Source organism: Aspergillus mulundensis, assembly GCF_003369625.1.
Source record: "Aspergillus mulundensis strain DSM 5745 chromosome Unknown scaffold_5, whole genome shotgun sequence".
Lineage (NCBI taxonomy): Eukaryota > Fungi > Ascomycota > Eurotiomycetes > Eurotiales > Aspergillaceae > Aspergillus > Aspergillus mulundensis.
In genome coordinates this window covers 565853-584957 of record NW_020797893.1, presented here as the reverse complement: position 1 = coordinate 584957, position 19105 = coordinate 565853, and the positions used below count along the sequence as shown (strand labels likewise).

Here is a 19105-nt window from a genome sequence, read left to right as displayed (position 1 = left end):
ATTTCATTGGATTCATCGTCAAAGCCGATGTATAGAATACCTGGGGACCATTGCTAGCACGCAGGATGTATTCCCTGCTGTGGGGGAAAGGGCTTTCCCAGAAATAAGTCCGGGTACACTGCAGACATGATATGATACCTGCAGCCTACCTACTGTATTCCAATACTCCGAGGGTCATCTCAAAGTGTAATATATATACCCTCATAATGAGGCCTGCATTCTGAATCACGGACTCCTAAACCTCAGCGACGCCCCATCATCAATCTCCGTAACATCATCATCAACCGAGAAGTTCATAATCGCCTCCAACGTATCATCACCAACGCCCGCGTCCCCATCCTGCCTATTGACCCCAGAACTGTCCCCCTCCGAGCCCTTCCTCGAGTGGCCCGGCGACGAGGACACCCCGTCTTGCGCGCTCGAGATCTCCGGTTCCGCTTCGACGATGACCTTGAAGACGTGCGGGGCTGCGGTTTTGGGTTCGGCTTCAGTCTCGGCTCCGGGTTCGCTCGCACCAGCTTCATTGTCGCTTTCCTGCTTCAGGTGTTCGTGGTAGAGATCGATCCGCCCGTAGCATTTCTTGCAGACTTGGAAATCCGGGCACGTTCCGCACTCGTATACGGGGCCCCAGATTGTCTGTTGGTATAGGTTAGAATGACCTAGGTAGAACACTTGGTTGGTCTGTGTGCAGCACGGTAGCGAGCTTACATTGAGGCAGATATAACACCCGTAGTCCTGCACTTTGTACGGTCGGATGGAGCGCGTGGTGGTAGCGTCGTTGGCGTTTCCATCTTCATCGTCATCGCCATCACCATCGCCCTCGCCACCATCATCACCGTTCTGCAGGGCTTCTCTCTTTGGCTTTGTCCCAATTAGACATGCCATGATTTCGTCCGATACATTGTGAAGCTTCGCCAGTTCCAGTACGGTAAACGTCTCGTCCTCCCCGCCCATGTGGCACGATACAGCCATGTCAGCTCCGCCCTCAATCAAGACCCGCACGGTCTGCACAGGATCGTAGGGCTCAGAGAATTCACCGGCATTTGTAATCGTGATCGGGCGAAGCGCCCAGCAGAGAGCCGTCCACCCGTCCACGTCGGGCTCGTTGATGCGATTCCGTCGTTCTTCTGGTGTGCGAGCATGGGCCAGAATCGACTCGACAGTCTGTACGTGGCCAAACTGAGCGGCCCAGTGGAGGGCATTCTTCCCTGCAATGTCGGTGGATACCAGATCACCGTCGGTCTGGAAGACCACGTCGAAGTTCTCTCGACCGTTGGTGGCGGCATAATGGATGGGCAAGCGATTGAGGCAGTTTGGCTGTTTGAGAGAAAGACCCTTGCTGACCAGATAGTTGATTGTACGGGAGGCAGCGGTCATAGCAGCAGCACACAGTACGGTGGAAGTTTTAGACCTGTAGGTGCCGTGCAGGTCTGCGCCGCGGTCCACCAACAGGCGAACTAGCCTGTCAATTAGGTCGACGTACTCGTCACGGGTCTCCTCGTTGTGCATGTTCAACGGCATGCACGCTGCCATGAGAGGAGTCGGTCTGTCGCCCGGTCGCAGTAGATTAACATCTGCGCCACGATCGAGGAGCATCTTCACTGCCTCGATTTCGAGTTCCGAGCAGGCTATATGGAGGGCTGTTCCTCTCTTTCTGGAGGAGACTGTTTCATCAATCCCAGGTTGCGACAAAAGGTATGTGACGGCAGCCGTGGCCTTCGAAGAGGTCACTGCAATCATCAATGGTGTCCAGCCAATTGTGGACTGGGCATTAATATTGGCGCCTGCCCGTATGAGACGGCGCATGCATTCGACATTACCACTAGCTGCGGCTTCCATGAGCGGAGTTTCCCCTTCGTCGTCGCATTGATCTATATCCAACCCACCACGGTATTCTAGTAGGAGCCCTATGATGTCGGGTTGGGGAAACGTGGCAGCCACGTGGAGACACGTCCGACCTTCCGTGGTGGTCTCTTTCAAGTTGACTCCCGCCTCTGCGAACTTCCGGAGTATCTCCACATTTGGCTTATGACCTGCGGCGTCGTGAAAAGGGCACCAGCCTGCGCGGTCGCGGTGATATAGATCAACCTTTCGGTCAATAAGGAGCGCGACCACCTCGGGCTCCTGTTGTACAACAGCCGTATTGATCACCGTCAAGCCGTTGCCGTTCTCCTGCTCGGGGTTCGCGCCGGCATCTAGCAGCATGCGGACTAGCTCGACGCCTTGTTGTACCGACACCTGCAGAAGAGTCTCGCCATTGATAGTCAAGACATCAAGAGGGGGCTTCCGCTCCAGTAGCTTCTGGACAACCTCTATACGGTCGTTTACGACAGCATAATGTATTGCACCACACTGCCTATCATTTAATGAATCCACGCTGACGTTGTGCTCGAGCAACCATTGCACCACAGGCGTAAACCCGCTGCTAGAAGCCCAGATTAATCCCGTCGATCCATGCGAGTCCGTCTTGTCGAGATCCAACGGCGCCGGGCTGTTGAGAAGAACTTCCAGGAGAGTTGTTTTATAGTCTGAGCTGAGGTCCGACGACATGCATATTTCCACTACCAAGGGAGGCTTCAGGAGCTCATGGTTCGGATCTGCGCCGTGTTCCAGAAGAGCCCGAACGCACTCTATGCTTTGACCTGATATAGCAGCCCACCAGAGCGCAGTGCCTCTCTCACCAGGGCCGCATATATTTGGATCCACACCACCTTCTAGCAGAGCACGGACAGTCCGAGCGTATCCTGAATCCGCTGCAGCGACGATGGGAGCCCATCCGCTGTTTGGGCCGGGGACAAAGTCAGAGGGGACACCTAGGTCAAGGAGCGCCTTCACTGCTAGCCAGTTTCCGCGGTATGACGCCTCGTAAAGACGTGAATTAGGTGTCTCGGTATCTATAAGGGTTTGATCGTGGTCTGCCAGGACTCGGAGGACATCGACATGTCCATTACCAGCAGCAACAAATAGAGTATTGCTGTCGTTGAGATGAGCATGAGGATCAGCTCCAGCTTTGAGCAGTGGCTGGACGATGCGAGTATAACCGTGAGCCGAGGCCAGGACCAATGGAGACTGATAGCGCTGCGAGACCACTCCTTTTGTATCCGGTGAGACGCCAACAGAGTCTAGCAGATAATCGACCAACTGTTCCATGTTGAGCCATGCAGCCCTCCACAGCATCTTGGAAGGCCAAGGATCGTCGCCTAGTGCGACTTGTATTGGTGTAATGGTTTCTTTAGCGCTTTCCAGCTTACTAGTGTTCGTTCCCACAATACGCTGGATATACTTCAAAGAAGCCTTCTCATCAGCATTCGACATTGCACGATCTAGAACGTTCAGGGGGGTAAAGTCATCAGAAGCCGATTTAGTTAGAAAGTCTGCAGAAGTCATGAACCTCTTCAACGATTTGCGAGACTCCGGGTCGAGACTTCCCGTGTTGAGAAGTAGAGAGAGCGGCGAGTCTGCCTTTTGCACTGGCGGACGCGAAAACGGATTGCTCATTGCCCAGTACATCCTCGCCCAAGGTACGAGGCGATCCTCCGCGATGTTAAATATGTCCGCCAATCGCTTCCAAGCAGATGGCGCTTTCTGCAGGTGATATGGAAATGCTGTTATCGCATAATAAACAAAGTCGTCGCCGTCAGGCTGCAGGGAAGGCGCGAGGCGGTCGACTTCAGCGTAACCCTGCGAGACATACCGATCGTATAGCTCAATCAGATGGTCACGAACTTCCGAGGATGCAAGGTATTCAGCTAGAAAGTCAAGCATTGTCTGATGGACGACTGGTCCGATCTCATTCCACACGTAATCCGGGTCCTCTTCCAGTAGAATGTCCCGTATTGGCTTTCGAACGCAAACTTGGTCACCACCAAAATGGACCAAAGCTGGCAACCACGACTTGAGGAGTTGACGGGACTTCTCCATCTCGTCCGGGGTTGGGCTCGAAAATGGTTGATCATCACCGCTTCGTTTACAGTAGTGCAGAACGCAGGCGAGCTCAGTACCACTAAAAGGCCGGTGGCCGTATAGGAGCCATTGAAGAACCCATCGTAGTCCTATCTGATCTGAAATCGAGCGGAGTATCCCGTCCAGAACAGAGGCTGGCGTACTCAATGGTTGAACCTGAGTTAGAAGCGTGGAGAACTCCGTCCAAGAATGGAAGGACGGACTGTTGGGCCAGTTCGTATGGGTCTCAATGAGGCGGACAATCCGGTCTAAGGTGGTTTCATCCATTGACTTTAGAGACCGCAAAGCCTTACTGATTTGGGATTTACCATAGCCACCGGGGCAAAGCCGGGAGATCATGCGGGCGGGGTACGGACATGGTGGTGCTGGGGTCGCTTCTTTCGATCTATCCTCAGCGTGATCGTACACATACCACATGCTGGTTGCATCCGAGTCCGCTAACAACGTCAGTCTGCGACGGGAAGTCACAATGACTCTGGCGTATGCGTCAGACAGCTCAGCACGGCGTTGGAGTAAGTCCCAAAATTCGTTGCGGCTTGCTAAGTCGCACTCGTCCACGTCGTGCAGAACCAGGAGTCCACCAGTCGCGAGGTCTGCACATACAAGGCTCAAGAAGAACCCGCGAAGATGCTGGATTGTCCAACCGCGATGGATTTTGTGCAAATCGCGAAAGCGAGTCTCAGTATAATCCCTTTCCTCGCCGAACGCAGACAATACCTGGATAGTGGCGGAGCATAGCATAGAGCACATATCGGCTCGTGCGGGATCGTTGGATGAGAAGGTAAAGGAGAGAATTGGGATGTGATACTGCTCCTTGCCCTGCCGTAGGGACTGCCAGTGGAGAAACGCTTGTTCAGCCAGCAAGCGCGACTCCTCTTCATTTCGTCCTTGAATGTATAAGACAGGTGACTTTGATCCTTGAACCCAGTCGTTGTATGTTTTGCTTTGCAGCAATAGATGGGAGGATTCGGGCTTTTCGGCGGCGTGCTGGTGTTGCGGTTGTGCCAGCGGTAAGAGCATTCGTTGCAACGCTACCCATTCCGGGCTGTTCACCCAGTCTGTGCATGTGGTCAATGTGATGGGCATGTCGAGTTTTAACCGTGTAATGACTCACTCTGTTTCCGATAACACACCATCTCGGACAAGCTAGAACCGGTTTTGTTCTGACCGTCTGTGTTCAGCTCAACGGCGATTTCAGTAGACACTCCCAGGGTTCCCATAATATAGTCGGGTTTCTTGCTTATGTGTGAGGATCCTGCATTCCGTAGGAAATGTAGTACGTACTTGATCCGTTTCCTCAGGCCCCTTCTCGTCCCCTTGCTCATCCTCGTCCTCGTCGCCTTTTTTCTCTTCCTTGTCCGCTTCCCCCTGCGAACCCCCTTCTGATCCTTTACTTGATCCCTCTTCGGGTTCCTCCTGTGAATCCTCATCTGTTTCGTCATCTGTTTCGTCATCTGTTTCGTCATCTGTTTCTTCATCTGTATCATCGTCCGTCTCCTCAGAAGCCCCTCCGCGATAGATACTAATAACACGCGTACGCAATGTGATGCGAGAGCCAAGAAAAGCCTCCGTCGTTTTCATTACAACATCAATGAGAGCTGAGATGGACGCAGGCGTGAGCAACCGTGCGAATGAGGTAAATTTAGGGTTGAACTTCAGCGCGCGCCAGAGCTGTGCGTCCATATCGTGCCCACGTGGTCTCCGCAAGAAGCAGTCGTAATATATCTGCGTCAGGCATCAGGAAGAAACTCCAGCAAAGCGTGGTACCGCCTTCACATACGAACTGGACAGTACTGTAAAAGACCCCGGGCCATCGCTCTTCGCTTCTAGACGCGATAGCAATTGCCTGCAATGCGTGCCTCAGTATACAAAGCCGGAGGCTACAGTCAAGCGTTGAATACGAGCAACCTACGTACCTTGTTGACGATTAAAGAACCCAGTTCATAGGCAATGAAGATCCGAGCTGGTTGGACTGTCTTCTGCCTATCAGCCTTTCCCATAATGTCGTGTGGAGGTTGAGTACAGGCTGCAAGCATGCACTTACCTTATTGCCGTTCTCATTGTCTTGACTGAAGGAGACAATTTCATCCAGCAACTGCACAGCCTGATCTTGGGCTGCACCAAAAACCATGTCATTAAGAAGGAGACTAGGCACATCACATTGGAAAACAAATTCTCGAGTCCTTGAGGTGGCAGTATCGCCAAGGACCTCCTCCAGACCCAGCTGTCGATTCGTGTCAAACCCTTTGACGTGTATGATGCTATCAAAGTCAGAAAGAGGTCGCGCTATATGAAATCAGAGGGAGCTGGTTGCGAGACTTACTCGACATATGGGGCTTCAGCATCATCGCTTGGCGGCGATTGTACGGTGTTCACTAGCCGTAGCCGGCGGGTGTCTTCTTCCGCAGCCTCAGAGGAATCATTGCTTACAACGCGTGAGAGATCGGAGTTTACGGGAGACTCAAGATCGTTATGTGGATCTAGGGTTTCCATCGGTGATGAGACGCCTACTAAAGGATATGAAAGTGAACGGGATGGTATCGAGGCTCTTATGCGCGTGTCTCACTGATGATACCGCGGAATGTCAGAGGGTGGTTCGGTGTACGGAAATCCGCTCGAGGAATTGCACGAATAACCAGTCGTGTGGCAGCTCCTCATTTGAAAGTGCAAGTGTCTGCCTTTCAGTCGCAGAAGGATCAGCACTAAAGCATAGGCAGCCAGTAAAACCCGGTCAGCGAGGCTCGGCGTCATGAAACCTCAAGGGCTGCGTGTAACCTCCATTGTCATTGGCCAACAATGAATTTGTTTGCTCATTCTACTCCGTATTTGTGAGTCCTTTGCCCCGCCTCGTGCCCCTGCTCTCTTGTTCCTCCAACCGCCCAGCAACAACCCTCCCGAGGTCGCATCTGAATCGGACCAAACTGGTAAGTTCAGAGCTGCACCTTCATCGCGAGGGGCAGATGAGGGCCAGCGACGAGCATATGGCTAAAATAGTGCATGCTGATGACAAACTGGAGCTGCGACAGAAGGATCGATCTGTCGAAGAACATATAAGAGTTCGAATCCATCGTTCATTTGTATAATCAACTTGTCTGAGAATCATTTTATCGTCAACTAGTGCCGCCACAACAATGAACGAAGATGAGCTATGGCTGAGCGACGAGATTGGCGATGAAGACGACGAGGATTTTATCGGTCCAAGCTCCTTCACGATGGCCCTGACATACCAGGGGCCACCAGGGGGTGGGCTCCCCAATCTCTCTTCCTGCGGACACACTCTGATGAAGTGATTGCACTTAGAATTTAGGACGCGTAACAAACAGGGCCAGCGTCAGCGGCCGACCGTCTCATCCTTCCGCGCAGGGCCGAGGAAAAAGCCCGCATTCACCGTCAGCTGCAACGCTAAGGCGATGGTTCATGGCGAAATGGGGGGGTTCTCATCGAAAATGGCAACGTTGTTGATATACGAGTTCCAGTTTCGATCGTATCGTGGAGCGCGTCTCAAGGAGGCCGATATCTTATTCGAGTTCAAGCCCCTGCCAGGCGCAACGGGACGCGTTTCGGTGGCCCAGGTGAGACCAGACGGAGTGCACAAAATGGAGAGGACCGAGCAACTGGAGGGTCATAGTGTTTGGGCGGGCATCACGGGGGCCCCGATGCAGGCTATTGGAGTTGAGGTGGGCGCGGACCGTACGGTCGAGAAGATTACCGGACACCATACCGTGGTTACTGGCGACCGACCGCAAGACGATTGGGGCGATTATTACGAAGCTCGCTTCGCCTTGTATGAGAACAAGTCGCAAGGGGACGGAATCCCGTCGAAGTTGACGGCGTGTATTCTGCTTGAAAGGGACGACGACCAGGATTTCGTCTGTGTCCCGACCATCTCCGTCAAGCCCAACTTCACGACTGCTGTGGCCACTCTCTTCTCGTCAAGGGATCCAGATGACCCTGTCTACTTTAACGTAGATGAACCACCGGTTGACCTCCTGGAGGGTAGGGTAAAGATAGACCCGACCAATCTCGCGGCCACTAGACTGGACGAAGCGTGGGACTGCACCATGTACAACAATTACCAAGGGGCAGTCAAACCATCCCAGCCCAGTCCTGCCTGATAGGGCGCGGGGTAGCGCGTTGCATGGCTTTGGCTGGTTTAGAAGGATCGGCCATTATTCCCGTAGGCAGAATGTCATTTGGACTAACTCCGTCGCGTCTAATACGTAGCCTGCTCTGTGATGACAAGCGACGGATCATGCCGTCGTCTTTGATGTAACAATAATCCGACAAGGGATCCTGGGGAGGTGCGGAGTTAGGTAAGAGAGGATAGTTTCCGTACTCGGCACTTTGTCAGTGATGGGCCGACCAGCCACCATCTGTTCGCGCCAAAGGCTGCAGCTGCACGTTGGTCCAGAACTTGGCTGCAATGGTCCAATGGGAAGGATAAGCCCCAAGGGGCTGGTTAGTTCAGCGGGTCACGCTGACTAGTGATTACTTTCCAGATGTCTTTCTCGCAGCGTCTAAACCATCAGCGACAATCAGAAATATATCGAGAGGAAATTACTAAAGGCAAAGCGGATCATCTGTCGATCGAAACATCTCTTGATCTCTGAGCCGCTCAAAAATGATTAACAAGCCAGCAGACGACTTCGCAGATATCGACCTGGAGGATGATCCGGAGTCGCTTGCGTTCCATCACATTGGGCCGTTGCCAGTCAAAGAGCCTCGCAATAGAGACTGGAAGGAGATCGTAAAGCTTCTGGATACAGGTGAAGAGACTTGGGAGGCCTTGGGGAACTCAGACAAATTGGCGCTGGCGTATCGAGATTCCTTGAATGCAAGACCGACATTTCTCCATAAAATGGCCGAGAACTGGGCAAGCGGCGAGTTCAGAGAGCTTTCGATGGAGGTCCGGCGACAGATCGTCCTATTTCTGTTGGACCAGTGTATGCCACACAAGGATGGGCAAGACGATCCAATCCTCACGGTCGCAATGAACTATAACACGGCCGATTTCATCCAGCTCATCATTGCCCATCGTCCAAAGTTACTCCCAAGCCTCTTGATGGCCATGAACGTGAAAAAGATGAATTGTCTTCACACAGCGTTCAAGGACACATTGATCGGAATATTGAGGATGCTGACTTTGACCGAGAAGAGACGCGCGCTCCTGATATCCACGATGCGAACAATCACAATGTTGCTAGAATATGCAGATATCGCTACCATAACTGCGAAGGATGCTGATGGCAACACGCCTATCCACTATGCCATGGATTACAGGCTCTGCCATATCATCACGGAGTACACGCACGACGGGCGGGACCAGAAATATGAAGACATCATAAGATCGTTGCTGAATAAGGCAGAGTCTGCAATGAAGAAGCCGGACGTCCTGTTCAATGCTCGACATTATTCTCCGTATCGCTTCTACTTCTATGTCAAGGCGGGAATCGCGAGCAAGAGCCGCAAAGCGAACGCCTCGTCGCTCCCGCGGAAGGAAGTAACGGCGAAAGCGAAGGAAACCATTGTAGAGGACCGCCGCGAGCCTAGAAGAAACGCCGCGAAACCGACAGCCGGGGAGCACCTGAGCCGGACATTTTCTGGTGGGAAAGAAGAACCCCCGCAGCCTGCCTTTTCCGTCAAAACAAGTGCGCATTTGAGCCCAAAACCTCTCCCAAGGCCTTTGCGGGATCCACAATATCCCCCCGGATCGTCGGTGGTCTCGTCGACTGGGAACAAGGAAACCGGCTTCGGCGAGCCAAACAGCGGTTCGCTGTCTCGGAGACCGACAGCTACCCCAGATACACCAGTCGAGGAAGCCCAGTCGAAACCTGTATCGGCTGCCCCAAAACATACGGCTCCTGCAAAGCCAGAGCGCTCGAAATCAGGGAGTACCTCACGTGCGCCAGCCTGGCCCGGAGGTGAAGAAGAGAAGCAAGCAGCAGCAAACATCTTGGCCTTTGTGAAGTGTTTCTTCATCCGCAATAGCAGCGATAGAGATGCAAAAGATCTATTGTATGGAAAGATTGCGTCTGGTAAGTTGATAAAGCAGAGCTGAAAATACCCCGAAGGCTAACACCTGGCTGGATTTCCAGACAAGAATCTCTTCTTTGACGCTAGCCATCTGCGAGGGAAGCATGTGGATGATGTTGTCCGCTTGATCGAAAAGGTGTCAAAAGCTGGGGGTTTCGAAGACACTCTCTCATACGTGCGGATTCCCCAGCTGGCATCCGAAGCGCAGAATATACTTCAAACCTCGAGACAGAATGTCGCCAACGAGAGGAGACAAGTGAAGCGGAGTTCGATGGACAGGGAACCTAAAGGCCGAGACACTCTTGTCAAAGTGTTTGACAAACTAGTCGCGGTGAATGTTCGCAAGATCCTACGGCTTCACGTCGAGGACAATGCCGATGAGTGGGCGCATACAGATAGCGCGATCGAACAGGCCGTCAGAGGATTTGCTCAGTATTCCACCAGCGGAGAACGACGAGACCCGCTCGATATAGGCGAGTGGTAGGTTTGATCGTATCCGTGTTTTGGTTCGAACTGACCGAAGAGCTATAGGAATTGGTGCAAGCCCGATATAAACCTGGATGTAATCAGGCACGCAGCGCCATTGGTGGAACATATCCATCTTCATTGGAGTGGGAATCAGACTGTGCTGTATGGCTGGGCAAGCGCTGAGAATGGGATTCCGTTCATGTGCAGGAACCCTAGGTCGCTGTTATCCAAGGTGACAATTCACGCATACCAGGTAGGCCATCATCCCCGTTTGAAAGCCATGCCTAGCAAGCATCCAGGCTTACGGTTGCTCAGGGACTGGAGAGTAAAGCGCGCAGGGAAGCCATGTTGAAGAATTTCAGCACTTTGCTAAATGAGAGGACAAATGGCGCGGTCAAGATCGTCTCCAACCCATTGTCGAGAAGCGCCGTTAACAGTGCAAAACCCGACCTCGAGCAAGATAGACTGCTTGGGGAACAGTCCGAAAAGCCGCGATCCGACGCATGGATCGAGGCGATGGAAAGGTTTCGCAGGACGTTGATGGGAATGCACCGTGGTGGACTATTGCGCGAACCCCGGCGAGTCAGGGTATGCATCCTGAAGACAACCTTTACCAAAAATTGACGGTAACCTTGACTGATGCTGAACAGGTGGCATTGATCGATGACGGGATCGACCTCGACGACTTCAACACCTACGACAACACGACGCAATACACCGGCGTGAGTTACTGCGATGAAGACGCGTGGTGGAAATCGACTGAAGGCCATGGAACAATAATGGCCAACATGATTAGCCGCATTAACCCGTGGGTCAATCTCGAGGTGATCAAGATCCAGAGCAGACCATCGTTCATACATGGCGCCGGGGCGCGGAGCATCAGCCCTAAGAGCGCCGCGGACGCCATCAACGCAGCGGTGATGCGCAAAGCCGACGTTATCTCCATGTCATGGTCCATAACCGATCTAGAATACCGGATGGCGTTGTTCTCAGAAAACATGTCCGACGTTGAGGGCGATAAGAAGCCGGCGGACCAAAGCGACCTGGATCTACTGAAAACAGCAATTAAGGACGCCGTCAAGGATGACGAGCGACTTTTGATCTGTTCCGCAGCAGACGACATCCGACTGATAGGAGACAACACCTACCCGTATAACCAAGCGCCAGTGCAGATCCTCCGCATCGGGTCAACGGGGCCCCTCGCAAATCGGGACCCGGGTTCAGGCAGCGAGAACTCCATATCCTATTACTTGCCGGGCAATCAGGTTGCTGAAGAACAGAGAGCTCACTCGGGCAAGCCAGTCGTCTACCACAGCGGATCGTCCATCTCAACGGCGCTTGCGACGGGTTTGGCGTCTTTGATCATGTACTGCTCTCACTGCCTCCACTCGTGCGGTGCCGGGGATAAATATGAGGCCTGGGCACTTGCGCTGCGAGACCATGCGAACTTGAGAAAAGCGTTCGACAATATCAACAAATATCACGCATGGGATCAGGATAAGAAGGTGGTCCCGGTTTGGGGGATTTTCGGCAACAAAGGAAGCCAGCTGGAGAAGGCGGGCAGTGGAGAGGACAAGATCGAAGTGCTGAAGGACATTGTAACATATTTATGCCATGATGTAGATCTGGACAAGAAGGGAAAGAAGGGAGAAGTCGCTGGATGAGTGAACTGTTAAAAGGTGGTCGATGATGATGGGATGGAGGAGTGTTGTGGGTAACTCAACGAGGAAGGGAAGAAAGTGCGTCACGTGCCGCTCGCCTCCTTCCTCATCGGGATACCTGCCAAGCATTTTACACACCGTATATTGAATTTATCCATGACGGTTGCATCTCTCTTCTGATAATAAGTACATCTGCCGCCTCCATCCCGGGGTATTGTCGAGTCAGGTCTCAAATCACGTTCATGTTCGTGTATCCATAAGTCATTGCATTGTCATTCTCCATCCATCGGATGGATCCCTCTTCACCTATGAAGACGTCTCGAGCGCCTTCCTCCGCCGCAATAAATCCGGCAATCTCGAATCCCGACTCTGATCCTGCTGGCTTGAGTTCGAGTTCGACGTCGGGTTCGCGAGCTTCCACGACCCAATAACCCGCTTCACCCAGTCTTCCTCGCGCAGGAACCACAGCGTAAAGGTCGCGAAGATGTATACCGCCAGCGACAGGACAATGAACATCGTAGCGAATGACGCTTGCGGGATTTGAGAGACATGCGTTGTTTGCTTGGAGTTGAAGAAGCGCATGCAGAGGAGCGACTGATTTGTGTTAGATATGGTTCTGGCTGAGGAAAAGAACTTACGATAACGAGGCCCAGTGGGAGGTAGAATGGTGTTGATCCTGGTGTCGTAGAGTCGACAAAAAGATGGGTTGGCTGTTGTTTTTCGATCATTTTAACCGGTATGGCTTCTTCCAGCGACTCCATGAGTTGTGTGGCTAGAGCAGCATCGTAGACCTGGAAGTGTGTTAGAAGCCTTCTTTGAAGATTTGAACTCACACTTACAGGATCTTGAATCTCGTCTCGGGCATCTTCGAAGACCTCCTCTTCCGGCTCATCCTGTTCTTCTTGGTGGAATTCTTCCTGTTCCAGGCGATGTTCATACATCTCGTGGCGAATGCCTTCTCCCCACCCAAAAACGTCGTCTTGTCTTTCAAAAACGTCATCTTCTTCCGGTTTCGGTTGTTCAGCCTCTTCCTGCACATATTCTATGTGGTCTCCCCAGTCACTACCGTCCTCCCACTCCACCGTCTCCAACTCATCCGCAAAGGTAAAGGGTGCCGGTTTGCGCGATGGCACTGTCGCGGCCCTAGGTCTCCTGACATATGTCTCAGTAAGAACATCCAGGTACTTGTTCTGCTCGGCCAGCTGGGAGCGGATGTCATTTAGCGCGGCGACGATCTCTTTGATCTGGTCGCAGAGGATGTTCTTCCCTCCATCTTCCCCCTGGGTGCGGAATGAGTCTGTCGCCCTTCTCTGGCCATTGATTTGCGACATATCGAAGCCCAATGGTAGTTATCGGTGGAAAGAACTTGAGAGTTGAATTGGGGAGAAAGTCACACCGCACATTCTCCCCTCACGGCCGGGCTAAAAACAAATTTGCCCTAGTGCCTTGTCCGCATTCTTCACCCACACCACTCGTTATATTCACCAGTTCCCAAATAGTGAAGATATCTTGCAGAGGGAAGTATACCATAGATGGAGTTGAAGATTCAATTCACTTCCAGCCCCTGATTTAAGGGCCCTTGTTCCCTGGAACCCATTACTCACAGTCTGCCAGCACTGGCCAGCAACCCCACTCTTCATTCCGCCGGTTTCTTTGTGCTCCACTCCGTCCTGGGCCTCGGAATGGATTTCGCTGCACAAGAGCTGTTGAATCTGCAATTATACAGTCAGGCCACTCTCGATGGGTGTCGGTAGTGTCTTGCTTGTCTACCAAGTGGGCTGCGACATGCATCAGACATCAGCTTCCTGCATATCGCCAAAACATGCATACCTAAGCAGAACCAGAACCAGTCGACAAACGCAAACATGTGGAGAATTACCGGTAGATAAGTATGCGGTGCACGGACCATCCCATGCCCTGTTACTCAGAGCCACTTTATATATTTCTCAAACTACCCGAGGAAGTCCGACTGATGGCTTTGCCAGCATACTGTGTCAGATCTCCTTGGACCTGATACCTCAATTCGAACCTCCATGTCTCATACTTACACCGCGTCATAAGCCTACCTACCCCCTAAGCTTTCCCCATGACGTCTCCCCCCCATATCTCCCCAGCAATCCTCCTCCTTACCTCCCCCTCCTCACCACCACCCCTCTCCCCAAACAACAACGAAACCTGCTCCAGGCTCCTCCCCGCCGTCTCGGGGACAAGGAAGTACGAAAACACCGCCGCGCCCAAGCAAAAGCACCCAAAGAACAAATACGTCCCCCACCCCAACGCTATAAGCATTTCCGGCACCGTCACGCCAACAATGAAATTCGCCAGCCAGATCATGGCTGATGCTGCGCCGACGCCCTTGGCGCGCTTGTGGCTGGGGAAGATCTCCGAGGGTAAGGCCCATGCTAGGGGGCCGTAGGTGGCTGCGTATGCGACGACATAGATATCTATGGTAGTACCAAGGTCAGCGGTATTGCGGATAGTAGGGTAGGTAGGTTTAAGCTGGAGGAGGTGCTCGACATACAAATCAAGGCAACGCCGAACCAGCCCATGGCTGGATGCGCGGACCAATTGCCGGCGTACTTTCCCACGACGCCGGCCATGATGAAGTGGGGGATGGACATTGCGAGGCCGCCGAAGATGGCGATGGGACGGCGGCCCATCTGATCGAGGAAGAAGAAGGTCGGGAGATTGCCGACGAACTGGAAGACGTTGACCATGCCGCTTAGGATAAGGGAAGTCTCGTAGCTCTGGCCCATTGCCTGGACGAAGGTCGGCGCGTAGTAAACGAACGCATTGATCCCTAGGTATTCAAAGGTCAGTACGGGTAAAGTGGACCGGAACGAACACCCGGACAAGATCTTTCGCACCAGAGAACTGCTGGAAGAAGCTGATACCCAACGCGACGATGGTCTGGCGGACGTATTTAGGCGCGAACATGGCCCTCCATTCCTTCAGCTCCAACCCCCACGCACTGTTGTCCACCCCGTGCTCGCGTCGCTGCATAACCTCCTGGAACCGAACCTCGGCCAGAATCCCCTTCCATTCCCGCCGGACGCGCTCGTCGGTCTCCGGCAGGCGGCGCAGCTTCATTAGAGCCCGCAGACAGTCGCCGTCGCGGTGGCGCATCGCAAGCCATCGCGGCGAGTACGGGAAGAACTGGATCCCGACACCCACCACGAGCGCAGGAATCACCTGCAGAGCCAGGGGGAGGCGAAACGCCATGTGGCCGTCCATCAGACGAGTCCCGTACGTCATCCAGTAAGCGACCGTCGCGCCAACCACAATGGATATCGACTCCATGACCAGCAGCGAGCCTCGGAGGTTCGGAGGGGCGACCTCTGAGATCCAGAGGGGAGAGGTCATTGCAAGGCTTCCGACCCCAATGCCTCCGATCGTTCGTCCGGCAACGAGAGCGCCGTAATTCGAGGCTGCGGTCTGGATGACGGCGCCAACGCAGAAGATGACTGTGGCTACTGCCAACGCTCTCTTCCGCGAGAATCGGTCTGCAACCATTGGCATGAACAGGCAGCCCAGGAAGGCCCCTAGTTCGAGCATCGCGGTCATGAAGCCGGTGTTGAAGCCGTAGCGGGGATGCTCCGGTGCGACTTCGGGGTAGTAGTCGCGAAACTGCTGCATGACCAGGATGAGAGAGATGACACCCTGGTCTTGAGCTAGTCAGCGCTGCAACTGAGTTACGTATCTTGGGGGACTCACCATAGCCGAATGAAAACCCGCCACTGGCCGCCAGAACGCATGCTCCACAAACATACGGAGATCGGATCAGGCCGGCAAGACCTTTGCTTTCATATAAGATCTCTTCATCTAGCTGGTTGCGATTGACCTCAATTACGTTCTCGCGGTGCTCGTTCTCATTGCTTTTGTCTTTCGATAGCGCGGCAGCCATAGTAACTGAAGGAATTCAAAACGTTGAGCGGAATATAGAGCGACGTAAAAGGAAAGAGTTAAGGAGTATAGGAAAGAAAATTCCCTGCAAGATGACTTCTTTTCTGTGAGGAGTGCGCGGTATTTAATAAACACGCCTGTCCCCTGGAACATCGGCATATCCCAGTGACTGATTTGGAGTACCCCTAGCCCGCAATACCCCGGATTTTGTGGAGTTCGCTCTGGGGAAACAAGATCAGCTAATCAAATGAAATTCATTGGACTGAAGGTGAGACAAAAGGCGGAACAGGTTACATTGGCAACATGCATTTGTACCCGGTGGATATTGCCCTAACAGTCTGCGGGTCTGCGGGGAATCTATACATAGTTGGACATGAAAGAAATGCATGATATGATTGACTAGACTAGTGTCTACGGAGTACTGGTATTATGATAGGCAGAGCGCCGCTGATATCATACAGCCATTGACAGAGCGATGCACGATCGAAGGGGCACCGTAAGGAATATGCAACCAGGGCGCGGGGGATTCGGGCTCTTACAATAACAGCAACTCTCGCCGGGAACCCCATGAATCCATGCATTTCTGCTCTGCAGATGTTGTTCACCGGGCAAAACGTCAGTCCCCACTTATCTTCCCATCGGAATCACATCGGCCAGGCGGCTTTTGGCGGAGGAGGGTTTCCGCTTGCAACAGAGGCGTTGTGAGGACAAAGTAAAGATGGGGTACACTTGGTGAATTACTGAGGATGAGCTTTATAGAGACGTTCTTGATGAAAGTGTGTTTAAGCCATATCACCGGGAATTATTCCGTAGCTCCCAGGCATTCTGTAAACCCAGTAGCACCGCTTGACTGGGCCAGGCATGTTCCCGTTTGATAAAAGAAAGAACGTCTAATAATGCCTTCTGCGTCGCTGGATCAACGAAGGTCTCGCCACACATGCTGATAACAATCGCCGCTGTGACCAGAGTGGCTTGTGACTTCTTGTTCGACAAGGCCAGCCCGCAGACAGTCATAGTATGTTGACGTACTCGTTCATCGACAGCCATATTCCTGGCGGTTGCCCCTGGTCCGATTGGCGCACGCTGCGGATCATAGACCTCCAGCAGTATGCATGCAGTTTCAAAGTGCTGCAGGCCCAGGACCTGGCAATCGTTCATGTGAACTATCTCCGGAAAGTAGCGGCCTTTACTGGGATCCGCGTCGCTGGAGTAAAGTGGTCTGAACGATGCTGGTCGCATTGTCTCCCAATTTTCCTTGAATCCCTTGAGATATTCCCACTGGCCGAGGCGATCCTCCGGGAATTTACCATCCAGGAAGAGGCGGCCTTCGTCTCCGAAGCAGAACCGAAGAACATCGGCGCACCAGAAGATGATATGGTTGGACCACTCAAAGTCCCCTGCTGGCTCTGGTGGATTGTAGCTCTTACCGGTACGCCTAAAGAGGCGGAATGGCCGTCTGTTTATCAGGACAGACCATATTTCCTGCCTTAATGCTAATAGACAAACCGAATACCCGAGCGAGGTGAAAGGGAGATTGACGACGTCGGCTGTTCTTAGAGGGGGATAGTCATCGTTAAAGGATCCAAAGGTATAATCAGGCTGGGAGTCAACTACAGCTCTGGCAACGCCGAGGTATATCTCTGAGTCTAGGCCAGTAAGGTCAACTGCACTAGATGATTAGACCACTTTTCAAGCGGTGAGGCACTGCGGTCTACTGACCATCAAGCTGCTCGTAGAAGCGTAATATAGTCGCTGCTGCAAAGACATTCTCATCGTAGTTGCGGGCGGGGTCATTCGACATGGAGATGAAGAGCGAGATACAAGTATTGTGATACTCCACAACTGTGTCATCGGTTAGGTTAGGGAGTGAAATGTTGTCGAACACTGGCGTTCTGTTCGGCCATTGCTTCGAGAAACGTCTCACTAGGTGTCCGGCCGACGCTGTACATATGGCATAGAATAGAACAGGGCTTGACATGGCGCGGTGCGAGATCACATAAGTGAAGTGTTTATCTTTATCGGTGCAGTCGAACTAACGCTTGTATTAGCCATAGTGAAATCAAAAATGGCTAAAGAATGTACCGAATCTGCCAAGTTTTCGATGAAGTGCCTAATCAAGCATGTCTCCTGCAAGCTCAAGGTCCTTCTCTCGCTAGCGGCGAATGGGAAGAGCGGTGGTGTTGGCCCAGTAGCCAACGAAACGCACGAGGGATAGTTGGTGGCCGTGCTATTGGAATTACTCGCGTCATCCAAGTGTCCCTGCGCTGCGCCCGCGGATGGACCTTGCACGTTATCTGTCCTATCCACAACATCGTCGCGATGCACGGGAGTAGAAATTGGGTCCACTAACTGGAACTCCTGTGGGCTAGCGTAAGTTGAGGATGGGAACGCGGAAGTCTCATCCAGTGGTCGATTCAGTGAACCCTTCCGTCTTCGCTTGGATGGTGTCTCAGCGAAGGAAAGAGCAGTTCCTGCCGTCTCATCCACAAAGGAAATCCCACCTTCAGGCCATATTAGCTAGGCCTACAGATGTAGAGGAAGACATACCACCAACAGGTCCAATCCAAGGTTGGTTAGAAGCAAATTTCAGCTCGCTTCGTGGTCGTGTGGCTTGCTTGAACCGAAATCGAGAGTTATCGACACAGTGCAGATTTGACTTGATGCATCCTGTGCAAGGGCGGCCGAGGTCACCTACGCCAGGTCAGCATGAACCTCGGAGGTCTTTGAAAAAGCCACATTTGGAATGTTTCTCTGGCTTAGAATTAGCGTTTTTGCCCTACTAACTGCCATGCATGTCATTACCTTTGCAGTTGTTGCAAGGAACTTTACGCTGACCTGAGCGGTCGGGCATGCCAGGCAACTCAAGTTGTGGAAATCTGGTGAGCACCGCAAAGGGAAAAACCGCCGGAATAGAGACTGGAAAGAGGGGAAACCGCGGGGGTTTGGCATTCTCCAACTTTCTCCGCATCGCTACGGTACTCTACCCCGTGGGGGCTTGGCCAGGGTTACGATTAGCCCTAACTCCGTCCACGTCACCCGGACCATCTGCATCTCACAGTGGAGAACGCCATGCTGAC

General features: G+C 52.8%; 6 protein-coding genes across 6 annotated transcripts; 2 read left to right on the top strand and 4 right to left on the bottom strand.

Moving 5' to 3' along the window:
* Positions 1-225: 225 nt before the first annotated feature.
* On the bottom strand, positions 226-6456 carry DSM5745_05533 (uncharacterized protein; the record flags this gene model as incomplete). Its single annotated transcript, XM_026747549.1, has 8 exons — positions 226-636; positions 709-5021; positions 5078-5198; positions 5248-5688; positions 5744-5809; positions 5880-5954; positions 6008-6224; positions 6287-6456. The coding sequence occupies 8 exons, from the start codon at positions 6454-6456 to the stop codon at positions 226-228; spliced, it is 5814 nt and encodes a 1937-aa protein (XP_026603381.1).
* A 638-nt stretch (positions 6457-7094) lies between these two features.
* Positions 7095-8078, top strand: DSM5745_05532 (uncharacterized protein; the record flags this gene model as incomplete). The annotated part of the gene is made up of 2 exons (XM_026747548.1): positions 7095-7206; positions 7264-8078. 2 exons carry the CDS (start codon positions 7095-7097, stop codon positions 8076-8078), a joined length of 927 nt encoding a protein of 308 aa, XP_026603380.1.
* Positions 8079-8584: 506 nt separating this feature from the next.
* Positions 8585-12128, top strand: DSM5745_05531 (uncharacterized protein; the record flags this gene model as incomplete). Its single annotated transcript, XM_026747547.1, has 5 exons — positions 8585-9998; positions 10059-10476; positions 10528-10717; positions 10780-11052; positions 11115-12128. The coding sequence occupies 5 exons, from the start codon at positions 8585-8587 to the stop codon at positions 12126-12128; spliced, it is 3309 nt and encodes a 1102-aa protein (XP_026603379.1).
* A 226-nt stretch (positions 12129-12354) lies between these two features.
* On the bottom strand, positions 12355-13456 carry DSM5745_05530 (uncharacterized protein; the record flags this gene model as incomplete). The annotated part of the gene is made up of 3 exons (XM_026747546.1): positions 12355-12719; positions 12760-12916; positions 12965-13456. 3 exons carry the CDS (start codon positions 13454-13456, stop codon positions 12355-12357), a joined length of 1014 nt encoding a protein of 337 aa, XP_026603378.1.
* Positions 13457-14198: 742 nt separating this feature from the next.
* Positions 14199-16029, bottom strand: DSM5745_05529 (uncharacterized protein; the record flags this gene model as incomplete). The annotated part of the gene is made up of 4 exons (XM_026747545.1): positions 14199-14569; positions 14647-14925; positions 14993-15790; positions 15840-16029. The coding sequence occupies 4 exons, from the start codon at positions 16027-16029 to the stop codon at positions 14199-14201; spliced, it is 1638 nt and encodes a 545-aa protein (XP_026603377.1).
* Positions 16030-16820: 791 nt separating this feature from the next.
* Positions 16821-18996, bottom strand: DSM5745_05528 (uncharacterized protein; the record flags this gene model as incomplete). Its single annotated transcript, XM_026747544.1, has 5 exons — positions 16821-17692; positions 17748-18060; positions 18111-18529; positions 18576-18719; positions 18813-18996. 5 exons carry the CDS (start codon positions 18994-18996, stop codon positions 16821-16823), a joined length of 1932 nt encoding a protein of 643 aa, XP_026603376.1.
* Between the last annotated feature and the right edge of the window lie 109 nt (positions 18997-19105).